Source organism: Ascidiella aspersa, chromosome 3, assembly GCF_963924565.1.
Source record: "Ascidiella aspersa chromosome 3, kaAscAspe10.2, whole genome shotgun sequence".
Taxonomy (NCBI): Eukaryota; Metazoa; Chordata; class Ascidiacea; order Phlebobranchia; family Ascidiidae; genus Ascidiella; species Ascidiella aspersa.
In genome coordinates, this window is record NC_139449.1 from 5,501,091 (window position 1) to 5,519,760 (window position 18,670).

An 18,670-nucleotide genomic window follows, 5' to 3' on the forward strand; every position below is an offset into this window, starting at 1 on the left:
CACTTACAGAATTTGATAGTTATAACTTATAAGGTTCCTAGAGGCCTGTAGCACAAAAGCAATATTATACTCTTAATCAGCGGTGGGCAACCTACGGCCCGGCCCGCCAACGTAAATCATGCTATCCGTATATCGCAGCCTCTTTTTTAAACTAGCTATAGTCCAGTCTTGGAAAGTATGGCAGATCTCGACAAAATCGCAGTTCAGACTTTTTATGGGTTCCCGTTTAAAAGGTTTTGAAAAAAACTCGCGGGTGCACTTGCCATACTTTCCACAGTGCGGAATTTAAAGAATCCAATATTTCCAATATATTACCTTGAGCATCCCAAGTGTTTAGGTTTATATAATTGGAACAGATAGATCTTAAAATCAGAAATTGATACAGTAATATCTTATTTCTTATAAATTTATTCATGTTTGACAGTTTTGCACAAAATAGTGCTATATTCAGTACAAGATGTGTATGGAAAAAATACATGATTATATTTATAATATTATATGGTGTTTACTACTGAAATAAATATTAAACAATACATTTGATTAATATGATTGTTTATAATTTGTTGGTCTCGAAACAATCTTGAAGTAAAATGAAAAGGTCTATTTCAAATTATTTTGATTCCAAGGCGAAACCTTTGAAAACTCAAAGATCACAAGCTACAAGCCAAAAAGCACAAGTAGTAAAAGATAATTTAAAAGCAAAAAAGTCCAAGTTAGAAATAATAGAAATATCCTCTGATGAAGAAGACTATTTTCAAACACCTTTTGTTAAAAAGACGGTTAAAAGTAAAAATAAGTCCAACAGCAAAAAGGCTGATGCTCATGAAAACAATTTAGCTGGTAAAGATTTGAAACCAAACCTTAATGAAGTGTTGGGAAGACTAGGCAAACCTAAACCTAGTGCAGCGATTTCATCCGACAGTAATCACAATGAAACTTCTGTTGACAATGAACAAGTTACTCCATATTATTTAAATGACTTTCTGCTTATTTTGGACACAATCTTGAATAATTCGGATGATATTAAGCTATTTGAAGGCGAAGATGAATCATGGATGCTAAAATTTAAAAGTCTATCTACGGCAGCTCAAAAACTTTATGTAAGATTGTACCAAAGAAAAAATGCCTGGTTGCCTGCTGGAAAGGTAATTTGGACGTAAAATACCAAATAGTTAACTAAAATTCATTTTTCATTACAAAGTAAACTTTTTGTTTCATAATTTTCAGACTATGCTATGGAATGTATTCAACCGACTTGGTTTAGTCAGAGTGAACATTCTTATTGGTATTTTTAGAGTCATTATTCATACCTACAAACTAACCAAATTATTTTTTTAGCTTTAGAGTGCACTCTAAAATATTACTTTCAGAATATACATTTACTTGTTTATTTATTAAAATAGTGTCACTTTTTGCTAAACAATACCAGTCGTATGATTTTTTATCTTATTTGGCCATTAAATTGCGCATTTTGTTTAATGTGCTGCTGGATTCCAGAAAGACAAATGCACCACCTTTTCTATATGTGTTGAACTCTGGCTATAATTGTATTAAATATATGTTATGTATATTTAAAAGTTTATTTGGATTATGATTGTTGATGTAGATTTCATATCCCAAAATAGCAAGCAACCTGGCACCTGTCTTAAGCGAACTCTCATCTAAGAAGTTCCTAATGACAAGCCAGCATGACGGTCATTTTTCACTTCCTGAGGCTCTAGCATTATTACCAGCACCCCAAGTGAAGGACATCGCCAAATCCCACCACATTAAGGTTTACCATTATTTGTATTGAATACAATATAAATCACGCAACACTCTGTGTTTGTTGCATGCCTAGACCTTAGTTGTGATTTGTTGTTTTGTTTTTCATGGCTAACTGAATGTTCTAATTAGGCAGGTAATAAAGAAAATATAGTTTCGTCAATTTTGATAATGTGCAAGAAGCAAAGATGCGTTTTGGGCTCTACAACCAATTTGGAAACCTTATTTTTGACAAAAACTGTTCGTAAGCTTGGAGACTGCTTTAAAGTTGCCCCACAACCTAAAAAAGTTTTTAACAGGTCAGGTTTTATACTTAAATCAGTTGCCAAATTTTAAATTTTCAAGTTCAAAAATTATGTTACATGCTGAGCTATTTACAGATAAATTAACAAAAGTATACAACTTAAAAGTATAATAAATAAACATGTAGTAACCTTTACATACAATTATGCATTATTTGTTGGTAGATGAAAAGTTTTTGAAATCCTTACCCTTTAACATAAAATGCCCATAATATAATGCCTATACAAAATCTCTTTGAAATGTATCCCAAGAATTGAATTAATCACATGTTTTAGAAGTACTCAACATCTTAAATAATAAATTAAGAAATATATTTAAGGTTAAAGTTCATGATTGCTAAAAAAAATATTTTAGGGCCTTGTTGGTATTTGATGTTACAAAAGGAACATCTGATGATTCAGAATTTACAATCGCGGGACAAAGCCAAGCTGCACACTATGGAAGACAACAACAACTTTCCTCCATATTACTAGCTGGTAGGATACACTGTTCCAGTTAATATTTAATAAGAAATATTTGCATATCGGTATAAATAACATGAATGTATAGTTTAATGAATGTAGGTTTACACATTTCTGCCAAATTTAACAGTCTTTAACCTAAATCTTTGAATATTGCAATGAGGAGGTCATTTTTTATAATCGACAACACACCTCATCATTTACTTATGTCAACGGTTGATAGTCAATTTATAAACTTTTTTTACTGAGTGTTGTCAGACAAAAACATACTTTAAAAGAATTATTGAAATAAATAATCACAGTTTGAGGTAATAAGTTTGTTGGTATTATGAATTGTGTCAATTGTTATTATTGTGCATCATACAGGTATGGGAAGAGTGAAATATGCAGAATATACTGTTGATTATCACAAGCCTATATTTAAGTCCAGATCCTCTTTACTTGAATATGAAATTGCCTACCAATTCAAGTTGGAAGTTATGGCTGCTTCTGAGGCATCACAATGGATGGTATATCTTCAACAAACTTATCCTATCTTAATCTAATAATAAACAACTTCTTATTTCAGTGATTCTCAAGCTAATGTGCCTCGAGAGTCTTCAATTTCTAAATTCTAATTTCTTGCAAAATGACCTATTTCTATTACAAATTGATATGCAGCCAAGCATACCTGACTTGGATGTACACTTGTGATGAGATAACTACGATTATAGTATTTACTTAACTGTATTGCAGTAGGGGTTAGGGTAATTTGATAGGGTTCTTGTTATTTCATAATGGTACGGTTTTGTTAAAAATATAGCACCATTTTTTTTTTACTGTTTTGGTGTGCTTGCCTTGCTGAAATATATGAGCAACACTACCTTCGGCTTTAAAAGTTAAAAACATATATTTTAATAACAATTTTAAAAATTTACATATTTAAAACAACTAACTATCATTAAACGAATAAAAAAAGGTTGACTTGTAACTTTAAATAAAAGTAGCACTTTTTTGACACTTAATTTTGTTTTAATGTGGAGTATCTATAGAGTTTTTACTTCCATTTTAGACAGCCTTGGAGTTGTGTGAAAGGGCATCAGATGGAAGCAAATCCTTATTACAAAACTCAAGGGATTATGCTTTACAACTTCCCACATACCTGAGGTTATTCACTGCCTCAGCAGTTTACATTCAAATTTTGTCTTTGAAGGTAATTTTTTTTTAACTTTGGTAGTTTTTTTGTATATCGATTTACTTTTAAACATTTTTAAGTCTGTCTGTTAAAGTTGAAAAATAAATACAATCATGGAGTAACACCTTAACAATTAATTATAAGAAATAATACATTTTAGGTTGAAATCTTGCAAAGACTGAAAAGATACAAAGAGGCGGTTGACATTTTGAATCTGTTATTGGACCAAAAGGATTTCTGTGTTTCTCGGAGGTATAAATATATATTTTTTAACTAAAACTTTGTAATTTTGTAAGCTAAATACAATCAAATTTAAATACAACTTCTACATTGAAATGTAATTTGGAGTAGCATGTAAATATTTTTCGTTATTTTTGTTAATTAATTGTTGTGTAAAACATTTTTGGATGCAAGTTGTAAATAGTAATTTGAATTACTTAATAAGTTCTGCTGCTGTGGCACTCACAGGGGCTATTGGAAAGAAAGACTTGCCTTAAATCTTGACCAGCATCTGCACGATATAACAACAGCTTGGCAACTGCTGCAACATTTAACTAATGACCCCTACGTCAGAGTGGGGCATAAAGTTGCTTTGCACGAGAGAGGTCTTAAACTACAACAAAAGGATGCAGTTAAAGCTCTTGGGTGCAATAATCTATTTCAACTTAATGAGTTCAAAGTGGCAGAGGAGGTAGTTTGAATTTCCTTTTGTGTAGATCGTGGTTAACCAATGCGATATAAATTTGGATAGATTGATTATTATATGTATTGATTGCGGTTAACTAAATTACATTCCACAACTTTTTAACATATAACGGGACAACGGCTACAACATGAACTTGTGACCGACTAATATGTTTTGCTTTACCAGGTAACGATAGTGGGTCGCCTGCTGCCGAAACGCATGCAAACGGGAAAGGCCAGGTTCATGTGGCAGAACTCCGATGACGCGGATGACGTCATTCTTTGTTCGGTGGAGGAATACGCGCTGCGCCATTACGAGTTAGTATTTTTCGACGTTTGGCGCCGCGTTCGCAGTAGTGGAGCTGTACCACCACCTATAGGTTAAGTTTGCATTCCGTACACTTTAAAATCACAATTAAAAATATGACAACTTTGACAACTCGCCCGTTATCTTGGTATGACTAATTCTTTGTATTTACCTTCGATTCAGTACCAAATGACGCCATAACTAATGATGATAATTATTATCAACAATGTTAACATTTCAATGTGCAAAGACGTTATTGACCATGTTATGTAGCTTTAATTTGCTTTACCGTTAAGATGAATAGTTACATTTCAGTCTGTAGTGCTCCATTTTCTCACAAATATGCTTTCTTATCGAGGAAACGCTGGTTTAGGGAAATTTGTCAGAATTACCTGTAAAACTGAGTGGCACCGATGACATGTTATTGGTGACTCCACCCTGATTCCGCGTATCCGCCCCTATATGATAGTAGCTTGTTTGTTGCAGGAGCTTGGGATACGACAAAGGTATTCACCGAGAAGGTGGAACTTTCGCCTGCTTCTTTTGCTTGTTGATGTGGGACATTATTTTCATGGATGGTATTCCAGAAGTCTTTCGGACTAAATACCAGGTGAAGTTGAGGCAATTTGCTGCATTTTTTACTCAAGGTCAAGAAACTACCGCTTTAGAACTTAAAAAATGATGCTATTTTAGTGAAGGGATTTTTAAGACGCTAAAATTACTGATTTTGGTTTTCGTGTGATTCACCAAAAAACGAACGTGTTAAATGTGTGCTTTGTTTGTTACTCTACAACAAAAGTTTAATTCAAATTAATGAAGTCTGAAAAAAAATTATTAGAGGAGGGTTAGTACAATAAAGTTTGTTGAATCATATGAATAGCCTGTTTTTTTATATATTTTAATTTAAAAAGTCAGTTTTGATTGGTGTTGTGTACGGCAACGAATAGCTATGTTTAAATGTAGTACATTTGTAGCAAAACCGTGTTAAACAACTGTGATTTGCCAAGGTTTTTAAATACAGTTTTATATAATTGAAGACCAAAACAGTTTATTTAATTTGTATGTAAAACTAACAAAAAGGTGAATTAGCTCAAGGGCCTAAATTTACAATTTGTGATTTTTAACTTTCCCCTCGAATTTATTAATTCAAGTAATGTAACGTCTGTAAACAAACATACCTTGTGTCACTATGGCCTGATTGTTTTGTTCTCGGTTTCTCTATCGCTTGCCAGGCGCACCCTCTCGACTTATACAGCGACGAGTTTTACACAAATCGCAAGTCGGCCATCGACCGGCGCTTGGGCGACATCGCGCGGTGGAAGGGCGACGACTTTAGCGTTCCCGACAAGATAGAAGAAACCTGGCGAACTCAGGAGAACGTAACTTGCACCGGAATGAACTGGGATATATTTCCATCGATCAAGCAAGCCGTTGTGAGTATCTTGCTTTCGGAGTTTACACTACGAAGCTACACTGTTAGCAAAATTGGGTATTCAATACCCAAAATCATTGGGTACTTTTTTGTCAAACAGGGTACGCTCGTGGGGATTCCCAATAAATATTTTTGGGTAATTAATACCCAAAATACCTTGGGTACCACTGATATCTACCTAATCTAAATTATTGGGTATCACATTATTTTACCTAAATTACATGGGTAACATAAGCCTGTACCTAATTTAATTTCCTGGTTACGCTCGTGGGGATTCCCAATAAATATTTTTGGGTATCGCATTGTTCCACCCAAATGGTATTCTTAGGTAATATTGGGTTGTACCCACTTTACTTTTCTGGGTACGCTCGTGGGGATTCCCAATAAATATTTTTGGGTATCGCTTTGTTCCACCCAATTGCTATATTGGGTAATTTTAGTTCGTGCCATACATAATATTCAAGGTACATTTGTCGAGAAATTCAACATTGTTAGGTAGAAAAAGAATTCACCCAAATTATTTTGCGTTCACCACAATTTCTAAGAAGCAAATAAGAAAGTGTATTAGAAAGAACACTGTTGTAACAAATTGAACTTGACAAATAAAAATACAAAAGAAAAAACAACATAAGGAAAAATACTTTAAAATTACAATGAAAATAGCATTATTTTGCAAACAATAATTATAATCAACGTATCACTAACATTTAAGAACGTTTCACCAAAAAGACTATAAAAATGAAGGGCTAAACGTACATGTGGGGACATCACCCATATTAAACACACAATGGTATATACAGAAGTGGGGTTAGATTTTTACAACAGTAGTTTTTTTCTGCACTGACAAACACTGCTATAAATGGTTATTTGGGAGTCCTGGACAGCCCTCGTAACATGATATGTGGTTGCCTTTTTCTACAAAAACAAAATATGTCCTTCACTTAATGCAAACTAAGTTTTGTGATCCTTCTCAAAAGCCATTAGACAAATATATTCTACTAATCTAAACATATATGAATTATAAAATAAGTAATGTTAACAGTATCAACTTTAGGCAACATTAGTCTTTATTGTTTGGAGTTATTTTATTGTATATTATCACTTAACAGGAGCTATAAACGTATTTCTTACCAGGAGAATAGTTCTTTGTTTTTCAATGGCGTTTGGTTAATTTGCTTCACCTGACCAGATAAGGTCCGTTGTTAAGCATAGTGGACACTGCTGATAATAATCCTTGCTTGTCTGTAAAAAAACACATGAAGTTAAAAATAAATTATAGTGCCGTAGTCTGTATGTGCCTATACTTTAAAATAATATCACTTACCCAAAGTTCCCAAACCCAATTATGTGAACAGTCCTTACCCAACATTCTACCGATATTATTTGGGTACATGTTGACTATACCCAATTTATTTATTTTGGGTACAAATCTCGGCTCTGAATTTGGGTATAAAATCCTACTACCCAAAAATATATTTTTCTTTAATTGGGTAGCATGTTTTTTTACCCAAGAAAAAATCAAAATTATATTGAGTAATTCTACTTGGGTTGTTTTTTAGGGTACCCAAATTATTTTACCGTTTTTCGGCGTAAACTCATGCACTACCCAAACTGAATGAAGTAACCATTATTTTTTTCCTCGCCCTTTATGTATAGTATCCCCATTTGGTTCATTTGAGGAATTTGTTTGTCCAAAATTTAGGTTAGAATCCTTGAAACAGTCTGCTTGTGTGTATTTAATTTTTAGGAAGTTATAAGTACCCAATTTGTTAATTAGGTATTTGTTAACTTTACCCAATTCACCGATTTTTGTGTATTTAAGTTGACTTGATTTTGTAAATAAACCAAACTGTACGTTTTAAAATTTGCTTTGGAGTCTTGTTTTATGCTAAGCTGAAACCACTGTTTTTAGGAAGTTAAGAGTACCCAATTTGTTAATTAGGTATTTGTTAACCTTACCCAATTCACCGATTTTGGGTACATGCGTTTTGGGTATAAAAGCTCATACCTAATTCTTTTAGGGTGTTATGATTACCCAATTCGAGAAATTGGAATTGGGTACTTGTGATTAATACCCAATTTTCCTGTTTTGGGTAGAAACGTTCCATGAATAATTGGGTATGAAATCTTACTACCCAAAAAAACATTTTCTTCCAATTGGGTAGCATGTTTTTTTACCCAACAAAAAAGGGAAATTTCTTATGAAAAACACGCTACCCAATTCCACTTGGGTAGGTTTTAAGGGTACCCAAATATTTTGGCCCTGTTTCGGGGTAAACTGTTGCACTACCCAAAACTTTTTCAATGAAGTACCCAATATTTTTAACAGTGTAGTTTTCTGTTTTCTATTTTTAATTTATTTTTATTTCTTTCCGTTTTTAACTTTGATTAGCTATACTACTGTACGACAGGCCTACACAACTTTCTTGTTCTTTAAAAAAGGCGCGCGTTGTAATACCATTTTTCTTTTTTCTATTTTAAATGCGTGCGTCATTTTTTGGTTTGGGCAAAATGTTAATCCCGCAAAAAGCATTTCAAATTAGGTAGTTTATTAAACTCGCATCAAGTAAATTGGGTGATTTTTTCACGCCAGAGTTCACGGGTTAATCTGTTGTATTGGCTACATTACATTACAGGAACTTTTTGTTAAAACATTTTCATATACGGGGACGGCTCCAAGGGCAACCAGGCAATGTCCCTCGTGGGTCAAAAATCGTTTACAATAAACATCTTGATATTTCATTGATTGTTGTTTTAGTAAACCTACATTTAATACAATTGTTGGCCGCAGTTTGACCACCTCTAAAGTGGCACAAGAAATCTCCAACCACAGTTAACAAACTGCGTTCTTTCAGAACTTGGCGACGTGTCTCGGCGGTCCTCTTTTGAGTGGTATCGTCGGTATTTTATGTAAGGACTTCCGTCACACCAGAAGCGGTTTGCCCGATCTTGTTGTCTGGAGCTCTACCAGCCATAAATACAAGGTAACGACAGCGTAGCAAACAAGTCATTTCTAAAATAGCTTTTATTGAATGAATAACAAATCCAGCCATAATTAGATCAATTCCAAGTAAATTCCTTGTCAAACAAAATAAACGTTAAACGATTCAAACTGGTAAATTCGTCCCATGAGTGAATACTCAAGCAAAATAACACAAAACGCAACCTATAGCAAGCAAATAAAAGTTTTATGTGCAAACCACAAATAACCCAATTAAAAAAGCCTAATGAAAACACTTTATTTTAACCCGAGTCATTTGTTCAAAAGACTTAAGTCAAGTCAAGCAATTTGTCCAAAAGGCAAGTCAGGTCATTTGATAATAATGACTTAAGCGCAAGTCTAGTAATCGACTTAATCATTACAACACTGGGTAACGAGAAACAACCTTTATTGGTTCTTCAATCTACTATTATCTTCCGTTTAGACCTATTTTTGTAAATAGTGTAATAGGAACAAATCGTGTTTAAATTGCTAAAACCAACCTAATTAAATTCCTAAACAAATTGCTTTGAATTGCTGTTTGATGTTTTGTTTTATGTTTGGCCTTTTTGTTTATCAGCAAGCCTAACAATCATATTTTTTTCTACAACAGCGCCTTATATACAATCATGTTGATATTAACTGTTCATTTTTATGCTATGTTTTTCAGCATAATAAAATAATCACAATCAATGAATACATTTTGGCAAAATAGTTTCTAAGGGAATTTACTAGTTCTACTAAACGACACATATTAGTGTAAAAACGTTTTTTACCTTGTCTTTTATAGTTTGTTGAAGTGAAGGGCCCCAACGACCGGCTGCAGAACAACCAGAAAATGTGGATGCATGAGTTGGTGGGACTTGGTGCGAACGTCCAAGTATGTTACGTTTCGGCAGGCGCCAGTCGCAAGTTGCATTGAACAGCAAAATAAACCGGCTTTATATTTTGGCTCGTCCTGTTTTCCCTTTTCTGTTCGTATTGTTCAATGCCGTGCTTACCATTGAGACTATTGGCCCCGCGGTAAAAACAGAGCCTTAGACAACTTAGACGGGATATATATTATTTTGATAAGTTTTGGCGTGAACTTGACTTGTGAGTTTACTTTTATCACTTCCGACACAATGCTTTTTTACTAACAATAGCAATGAGAATCAATATTTTCTTGTTGGTAGATTTCGAATAACTTTTGTTAAACAACAGAAATTGTGACCGTGTTTTTGTTAATAGATTACGCACAACATTTATAATAATATTTAAGAGTTAATGAAAGACACACACACATGTGTTTAGTAACAACTGTGATCTAGCCCCTCGGAAGCTGCTTTATGACCAACGATTACGGCTTCCGTATCAATAGTACACCGAAAAGCCATCACAGACTCGCCGAATCTGTCGATCTATAATGCAAGCAGAGCAAGCCAGAAAAACAACTGGCCTGCAGTGAGGTTCGAACTACAGCTCATTTGGTAGAGCGACGTTCCCGGCTTGACCGGAGGTCGTGAGTTCGAACCTCACTGCATCGACAGATTCGGCGAGTCTGCGATGGTTTTTCGGTGTACTATTTAAGAGTTATTAATATATATAAGGATGTGTTAGCGCTTAGTACGGGTGAAATAGTTGTTGTGTGGCCATGTTAAGTCGTGGGGTTTAAGACCCAAATTTTTAAGTGCGTCCTGCATATGTTTTTCATAGCGCTACATGCTGCTTTATTGATAAACATGCTTGCCAAGTGTTTGTCTGAGTTCCTTTTTCTTCACAAATTATGCCTTGCGATTAGAAAAAATATATTTCAAAATATAGCCATCTTTTTCATGTGCCATGTGTTCTATTTTTGAGACTCATTTTTGTAAGGAATTTTGTTCTTTGTTTTATATTCATTATATTCATATTAATTTGTTTTTCGAGATAACAGTTTAAACATGTATGTTTTACCGTGAAAAACAGAAACCCATATTTTTTCCTGTGTATTTAACTTATGATGTTTATACTTGCAAGAAACATTTTTAAACACCATATCTGTATATATGGGTGAAACGTAATTTATCCAGTTGTTGTTTGGCAATTGCACTATACCGTCAGATAAATATGACGTTTGTGGCAGTTTTTATTCATCTCATTATTGCTGTAAAGTTTTAAACGTTTAAACCGTGCCATACATACCGTTTGCCTTTTACAGGTATTTATTTTCTGCGTAAAACTGGCTGTTAATAAAATTTCGCTTGACATTTTGTCTCTCATTTTAAAACTAATGAATCCCAAACCTGAAAAGTCAGTCGTCGGTTGAGCATAACATTTAACAACTAAGAATTTCTTCAATGCGATTAATCGTACTCTATGGAGGCGCAAGATATTCTACTGGAAAATGGTGGGAAGGCAAACGAGGCAGTTAATTGCTTACAGTAATTCTATGATTTAGTTATTTGTTAATGTAAAACTAACACAGACGTTGCGAATGTCTTAATTGGCTTTTCAAAAAATTGGGTTTAAAAACATAAATAAGGATTGAGAACGATAGATTTGAATTTGTATTTGTAATGCGTGCCGTACCTAAACAAAGCAGCCTTAAATAACGTCAATAATTAAGTTTCTGTCGCGATTAGGATACGAATAGTCCTTATACGAGCAATAACTGTATAATAGTTACATTTTGTGCGAAAATAATTTATTAGTTTCTAACTTTTGTTTTTTTTAGCGAAATTGTTAATTAAATGAAATAGTTTTCCATGGTTGATTTGTGTTGCTCATTCAAGCGATACCCTTGTGTTTTTATTTTTTGTCACGTGTGTGGAAAGAGCAAAACGTCTCATCTTCCATACATTTAAAGGCAAAAAATGACAAGTTTATGTGCAAAGACGCTGCTACGAACGACGAGGCTTACCCATGCGCCTTGTAAAGCATGTGTTTCTGCTGCCCCATCAATATCCCCTGTATTCATCCAAGTTCGATTCCGTAAGCCAAAAGGAATGCCGCGTGCGCCTTCGAAAGGTCCAGAGTATTTCGCGAAAACTTATCCCACTATGAAAGACATCAAAGCGACCACACCAATCTACGAAAGCTACAATACCGCAATCATGTCCATATCGTAAGATAATTTTTTCTGAAATAATATTTTAGCTGAATAATTTATTCCAATTTTGCCATGTTTGTATTGCCTATAGACTATATAGTGTTTTGTATTTGTTAAAGTAATCTACATTCTGTAACATGCACGATTTTTTCAAGTTTTTTGTTGACACTAGAATTAGTAAATCCAACATCTGAATTGCAAAACGGGTGAATTGCTAGTATTCCAAACCTTTAGTGTGCAAAAAATATGATTGCACATATGAAATTTTGACAGTGGCACTGAGTTCTTGACAGAAAGTGCCTTGAAATGCAGACTTGGTGCCATATATAAATCAAAAACAGCTCTACTGGTAATTTTGATTCTTTACCAACGTTTCGGCAACCTATGCAAGCCGCCTTCGTCAGAGTGAATGACACTGACGCTCGTACAATTCACCCTGACGAAAGGCGGCTTGCATAGGTTGCCGAAACGTTGGTAAAGAACTAAAATTACCAGAGGAGTATTATTACTATGCGTAGTAGCAACAGTTTTATATATTGGTGTCATAGATCTTGTTGAGATTTGCCATACTTTCCAGACTGGTACATATTGAATCATATGGACAGCTATGGATTAAAACGGGGGCTAATGGGACTGCATTCCTAGGCCCCAGATTGGAAACTTTGAATATTGCGCGGGGGAGATGTTTTGCAGCTGAAAAAATGCGCGGCTGAAAATAAAATTTCGACTTGAACTTGCGCGGCTGAAAATAAACCACCAGGCTACCCAAAGTTGTAAGTTGTGGCATTATAATAAACTTACAGGTTTACAGCTTTCATAGAACACTTAAAGCACTGAGCAATTTTTGGTTGGTGTGCGGGCTCAGCTAAATATGTTACAAAGTTTGATAGTTTAGCATTTAATATGCAATATTACTCGATATTGCCTATTTTGACGTCACTATACACATCCACTGATGCGTGACAAAAATGCCGCGTTTTTAGCGTTTCGCAGGGGATTCTATATGATGCATTACATTACATACATCTTATAAACTAGCGTTAAAAAATGTTATGCAACTTCAGTATGCGGCCCGCCAATTTTTTTTGTGCTTGTTGTGGCCCTTGTACCATTTTAGTCGTGCAGGCCTGATTTACGGTGACACATTTTCGGTCATACACGAGTGATGAGTGAATAAATGTGACATCAGTTTTACATGAGCCATACTAACGTTTCTATTATGTTAATATACTTCTCGTAAATAGTAAAGTTTGTTAAAGCCCTTATTTATAGTTTAGCAGTATTATTTAGTTTTAGGTAATTTAGTTTTATACAGAAGTTTGTGCGGCTGAAGTTTTGCGCGTTTGCTCGAGTCAGATTTGCGCGGCTGAACACATTTTCTATAAAATGTGCGGCTGTGACTGCGGCTGAAAGTGCTACTGCGCGGGGATTTATCGCCAAACTTTCCAACCTGGCCTAGGCCCACCCAAGAAATAAGATGTAGTAACTTATGGGAATAGCAACTTTACCCCCATGAAGTAAATTCCCCCATGAAGTAAATTTAAATGATGGCCATCACTGAATGCATTAACATTTTAAACCGAACATAAGTACTTTAACTTTACCCTTTTTTAATAGTAAAAATTCTGTGCCGTCCATGACTAACAACCGTTATAAACCCAACATTTGAACATAAAAATTGTCAAATACAGTTTATTAGCCTGTTGAAACCTTCCTTTGTTTTTTTTTTGCCTGCCACTATAAATCGGTTGCAGAGGCTGGACCCACAACCTAGTGCCTCCGGATTTATATTCTCTACAGAAATGCAAGTTCTGCCAAATTATCTGTTTACTGCTTTTTGCACAATTTTATAAGGTCTTTGCAATGTGGCCACTGCACTGTAAGTAACACCTATCCAACTTAGTTTATTATATTTAGATAAACACAAAAGAATATTTTTTTTTGATTTTGTGTGTTGGTTAAATGCAGCCATTTATCTGTGAAGTCAATATTGCTAATAGTTTTATTAGTTTATTTTTATAATTGTGCATGTGTCAGTTTATTCAACATGTACACTTGATATTATTTATGGCATGAATTAATTACAAATGCAACATCAAATCTAATATTTTTGATAGGATTTTTTTAGGAAATTAACAGGTCGATCAAGGCCTTAATTCGGCTCTGATTAGGGGTTAAACAATGTGCCACAAAATAATGGCTACAAATGTGGCTGAGAGTATTACTTTCCAGGGGAATATATCGGCTTTCAACCCAAGTGTTCACAAGTAAAGCTACATTATTTTATACAAGATGTTTTATTTGTAATTGTTATTCTTTATTTTAATATACCAATGGCTTGGCTATTGCAAAACAAAATCCTCAAAATAAATATCACTTAAACAAATTCGGTTGAACCAGATAAAAATAGTTTGAACGATTTTTGTTAAGAGTTTTAACCCAAAATGTCATGGATATTTTTTAGTAATGGATTGCACATTAGAATTATTAAAAAGCCCTGGTTTAGTCAAATGCTGATAACCATGCGTTTGCTATAATCTGATAGGTACTCTTTATAGGTTCTATATCATATTTAATTTCACCTTTTACACTAACATGTTATCAGGGATACAGAGTCAGGTAAATACAACCAGAATCTTATCAAAAAAAGTTACGTCGGACTACAGAGTCTGACCAACTTTGGTGATTCTGTCAAGTCCCGAGTCCAACTCTCAATTTAGAGCTTTTATTTACCGCATTTCGTAACTAAACATAGGTGGATATCAGAGTTGGATCAATTACATTGATTCAGTTCCATTACAATTACTTCCTTAAATGTTTCAATTACATTACAATTATATACATTAAAAACTGTAATTAATTACAGGCAATGAAACTTTAATTTTCTCAGTATCAATGTATTGAACCAAAATTTTAGCAAATTACAATTACAATTACAATAACAATTACAATTAGAATTACACAGAATGAAAATGCCTCAATTACATTAAAACCTGTGCTGTATTTAATTACATCAATTACAATTGATCCAACTCTGGTGGATATAGCGATCCACATATATATAATGTGCTTATCCCTCCTTACATTTTACAGTTTAGGGCAGCGGTTCTCAAAGTTTGTTTTATATATTCTTCCCTTACAAGCCCAAACACTGTCAGTTTCTCCCCAGCAAAAACCACAAAGTAACATTGTTTATTTATTACTTTGCTGTACCCTGCTGACAGAAAATCAAACCTACAGGAAAAGAGTCAACAAAATTAGAAACAGTATGTAAAATTACAATAGATACATTTGCACCAAAAGCCAAGACTTGTTACAAAATTTGGATGCGCTAATCAACCGAAAGTTGAGGTTGTTTAACATTTCATTTATAGCCATTAATTTTATACCTGTGTAAAAATGTCTGCATTGGTGTGTATTTTTTAAATGGCTGTAACTGTGAAGGAACAATACAGTAATATATGTAACTGTAAGTGTGAATAAACAATATAGACTTAAATTAAATGGACCTAAGGTGAACTTTTTATAATACCAATCAGTACAGTTAAATAATCTTTTTATTGCATATAACTGATTAAACTGGTTTTTAATCCATTTTTCCTCCTTGCACCTTCTTTTTGAGAACACTGATTTAGGGCCCTAGCGATTTCAAATTTGATACTGTGCATACACTCATCGGGGTCATAAGAATTCATATGAGTATGACTCAAGCTAAATAAACTGACTTTGTTGGCTTATATGTGATACAGTTTATTAAATTAATTTAAAAAATCAAATTTTACCCCATGAGTCAATATGACTATGTCAATTGGTCAGGGAATGTTGGAAAACAAAATAATTGATTATCAGAGGAAATCTTTTTTATCTTTTTGTTATGTTTTTCAGGGCAGCGTTGCAAGAGAAACGATTGCATAAACACCAGACAGTAAGCAACGAAACTGAAATTTACACAATTCCATGGGATGAGGAGGCTCATCATGCCAAATGTATGAAATACAATGAAATTGAAAACAAAAGACTGGAAGAAATAAAGTAAGTCAAATAATGTAAAACAATTATTACCCTGTTTTTACATAACAGGGGTCGACAACCTAGGCCTGTGGCTGTGAAATATCTCCAGTGTTTAAGTCATTTACTTGACTTAAGTCAATGTTTTTAAATTACTTGACTTAACTTAAGTATTTTGACTAAAATTACTTGAGTTGACTGAAGTCTTTCGGATAAATTACTTGACTTAGACTTAAGTCATTTTGTCAAATAACTTGGGATTAAATTAAGTGTTTTTCACTGAAATTTATCTCAAGTTTCGCACATTAAACACTTAAAGTGTTGTATATTGTGTTTGTGTTATTCTTTTAGTTAAATAATTGCTTGTAATCCACGAGTTTTCCAATTTTAATAGTTTAACAGTTTACTTTTATTTTAATGACATGACTTGAAATTGACTTTCCCTTTAATAATGACTTGACTTGGGCAACCGGTGACTTGGACTGGTTCTTGCTATTTTTGCAAAATACTAGACTTAGACTTTTATTTTTCAAATGACTTGACTTGGGACTTAAGTCATTTCAAAATGACTTCTTTACAACTCTGACTATCTCTTTTATGATATGGACAGTTATTCTAGTCTGATCATGTATTGTTATGCAATAATTACAAAAATACACCTTTGTACAGACAGTCATTACTGTTACACAAGGTAACTAGAAGTGTTTAAAACTTACTTTATTTTTGTAGATTTAAACAACTAGAGATCATAAAAGCAAGACAGCAGAAACGCAGTGAACAGCAAATACAACAAGTTATTGAACGTGATCTTCAGCGGGAAAAAGAAGAAGCAGAGTTACTCGAGGAAGTTGAACACGAATCTGCTAGTTGGGTGACACTAGAAAATTGTGAAGAAAAAGTCGCTGAAGCGCTTGACAATCCCATAAACGTTAACTTTGCAATCGATAAAAATGGAATGGTGATCAAAAGAACGGCTCAACGTCTTTGGGAAGAAGAGGAAGAACCAGAACCTGAACTTAGAAGAGAATTACAATAAAACTCATTAATACGTTGTCCAAAGAGTGCGTTTTTGATGACTTACTACTTTGTACAACATTATATACAACACGTATGCATTTGTGATTGTATCTTTTCCTAAACAACAAACTTTAAAAATAAGTGTTTTACAATTTTCTTGAAAACAAGTTGTTCATAAGGAGTTCTAACATTGTTTTGCTATCCAGTGGACTGAGTTTATGCTTAGTCTAACTACATTTGTCAGTTTTTAATAAATTATGACGAAAATCAATATAAAATGTAGATTTTAAAAATAACAAAAATGTCCTTACAGAATTTTTTGTTTTGTTGTATTTTGTTAGCCTTAAAAAAAGGAATGCCAAAAATTTTTTTAAAGAAAGTTGCCTAAAGATTGAAATGAATATCAAAACCTATTTATGCTGCTTTTAAAGTGAGTATATTAAAATGTTTGTCTTGTTTATCACAAAGGTGGGCCATTTTACCAGTACTGTTGTGGCAAATATGATTTATAATACAAGTTTATTCACATGTTTTTTGTGCTGCTATCAATAATGTCCACCTAAAACATTTGTTGTTATTTGACTTTATCCCGTATTTAATACATTTTGATTGGTTACCTCGTTACGGTTGAGCGAACTCTTCGCCAGTTGTTTGTGTTGGTTTCCTGATTGGCGATTAAACGTTAGATTGCTAAGGTTGTTTTCGCGAAATACTGTAAAACGATTAGTATCTTGTCGCCTATTCTTACTTTCAGTCTGGACTTTTTTTTAATATTTTGTCCCGAAATATTTGAGTTCATTGTTTGGCGATTTAAAGCGAACCTTAAAGCAAATGTATTAACAATGGTACATGATAAAATCAAAAAGCTCACCTTTTTGATTAAGTCAAAAGTCCACAAAATCTACATAAACAGGCCAGTTTTTAACTGCGCTAGTGCAAGTGAATATTGCTAAAATTTGAAAAACTTTATCCGCAATACAAAATTATGTCCATTAGGCGGAAACCGTTTCGTTAACTATCTTCAATGCCTGACGTAATGACAACCTAATATGTATTTATCCTAGATTATGACGTAGGCAAAAGAGAAGCGAATATCTGTTTTAGTGAACGAATGAATTATTATATTATGAATTAAGGAGAGGTCGTAACTATGTATAAGTATGAAATTTAATCTAAATGTTGCGTGTTGGATAACATCGTTATTGTATAAACAAACAGCATGAAAAAGCAGGTTTGCTCAACTATCTCCACTACTTGTAGTTGGATTGCCATAAGTGGCACAGAAAAGTTTCGCATATCTCGACAGAATCACGCAGCTGCACGATAAAATCGGGGGTGATCGGTTCACCGAAGGTTAAAAATGCATTGGGGTACATGTTTATTTTTTGTTTGTTGGTTTATGTGCTTTTTCTTGAAAAAATCTGCAGTCGAACTAAATCTTTCATAAGTTGGGCACGGACAACATCCTGT

At 33.8% G+C, this 18,670-nt stretch overlaps 2 protein-coding genes across 2 annotated transcripts; both read left to right on the forward strand.

The window, feature by feature from the left end:
- The first annotated feature begins 585 nt into the window (after positions 1-585).
- LOC146158199 (fanconi-associated nuclease 1-like) lies at positions 586-11,320 on the forward strand. Its single transcript, XM_083384421.1, has 13 exons — positions 586-1,145; positions 1,607-1,774; positions 1,897-2,063; positions 2,422-2,543; positions 2,895-3,037; positions 3,580-3,720; positions 3,863-3,954; positions 4,171-4,393; positions 4,574-4,704; positions 5,180-5,303; positions 5,926-6,126; positions 8,981-9,109; positions 9,896-11,320. The coding sequence occupies exons 1-13, from the start codon at positions 591-593 to the stop codon at positions 10,025-10,027; spliced, it is 2,328 nt and encodes a 775-aa protein (XP_083240547.1). The 5' UTR covers positions 586-590; the 3' UTR covers positions 10,028-11,320.
- Positions 11,321-11,896: 576 nt separating this feature from the next.
- Positions 11,897-17,821, forward strand: LOC146158200 (uncharacterized). The gene is made up of 3 exons (XM_083385391.1): positions 11,897-12,190; positions 16,061-16,207; positions 16,913-17,821. The coding sequence occupies exons 1-3, from the start codon at positions 11,940-11,942 to the stop codon at positions 17,217-17,219; spliced, it is 705 nt and encodes a 234-aa protein (XP_083241517.1). The 5' UTR covers positions 11,897-11,939; the 3' UTR covers positions 17,220-17,821.
- Positions 17,822-18,670: the final 849 nt, after the last annotated feature.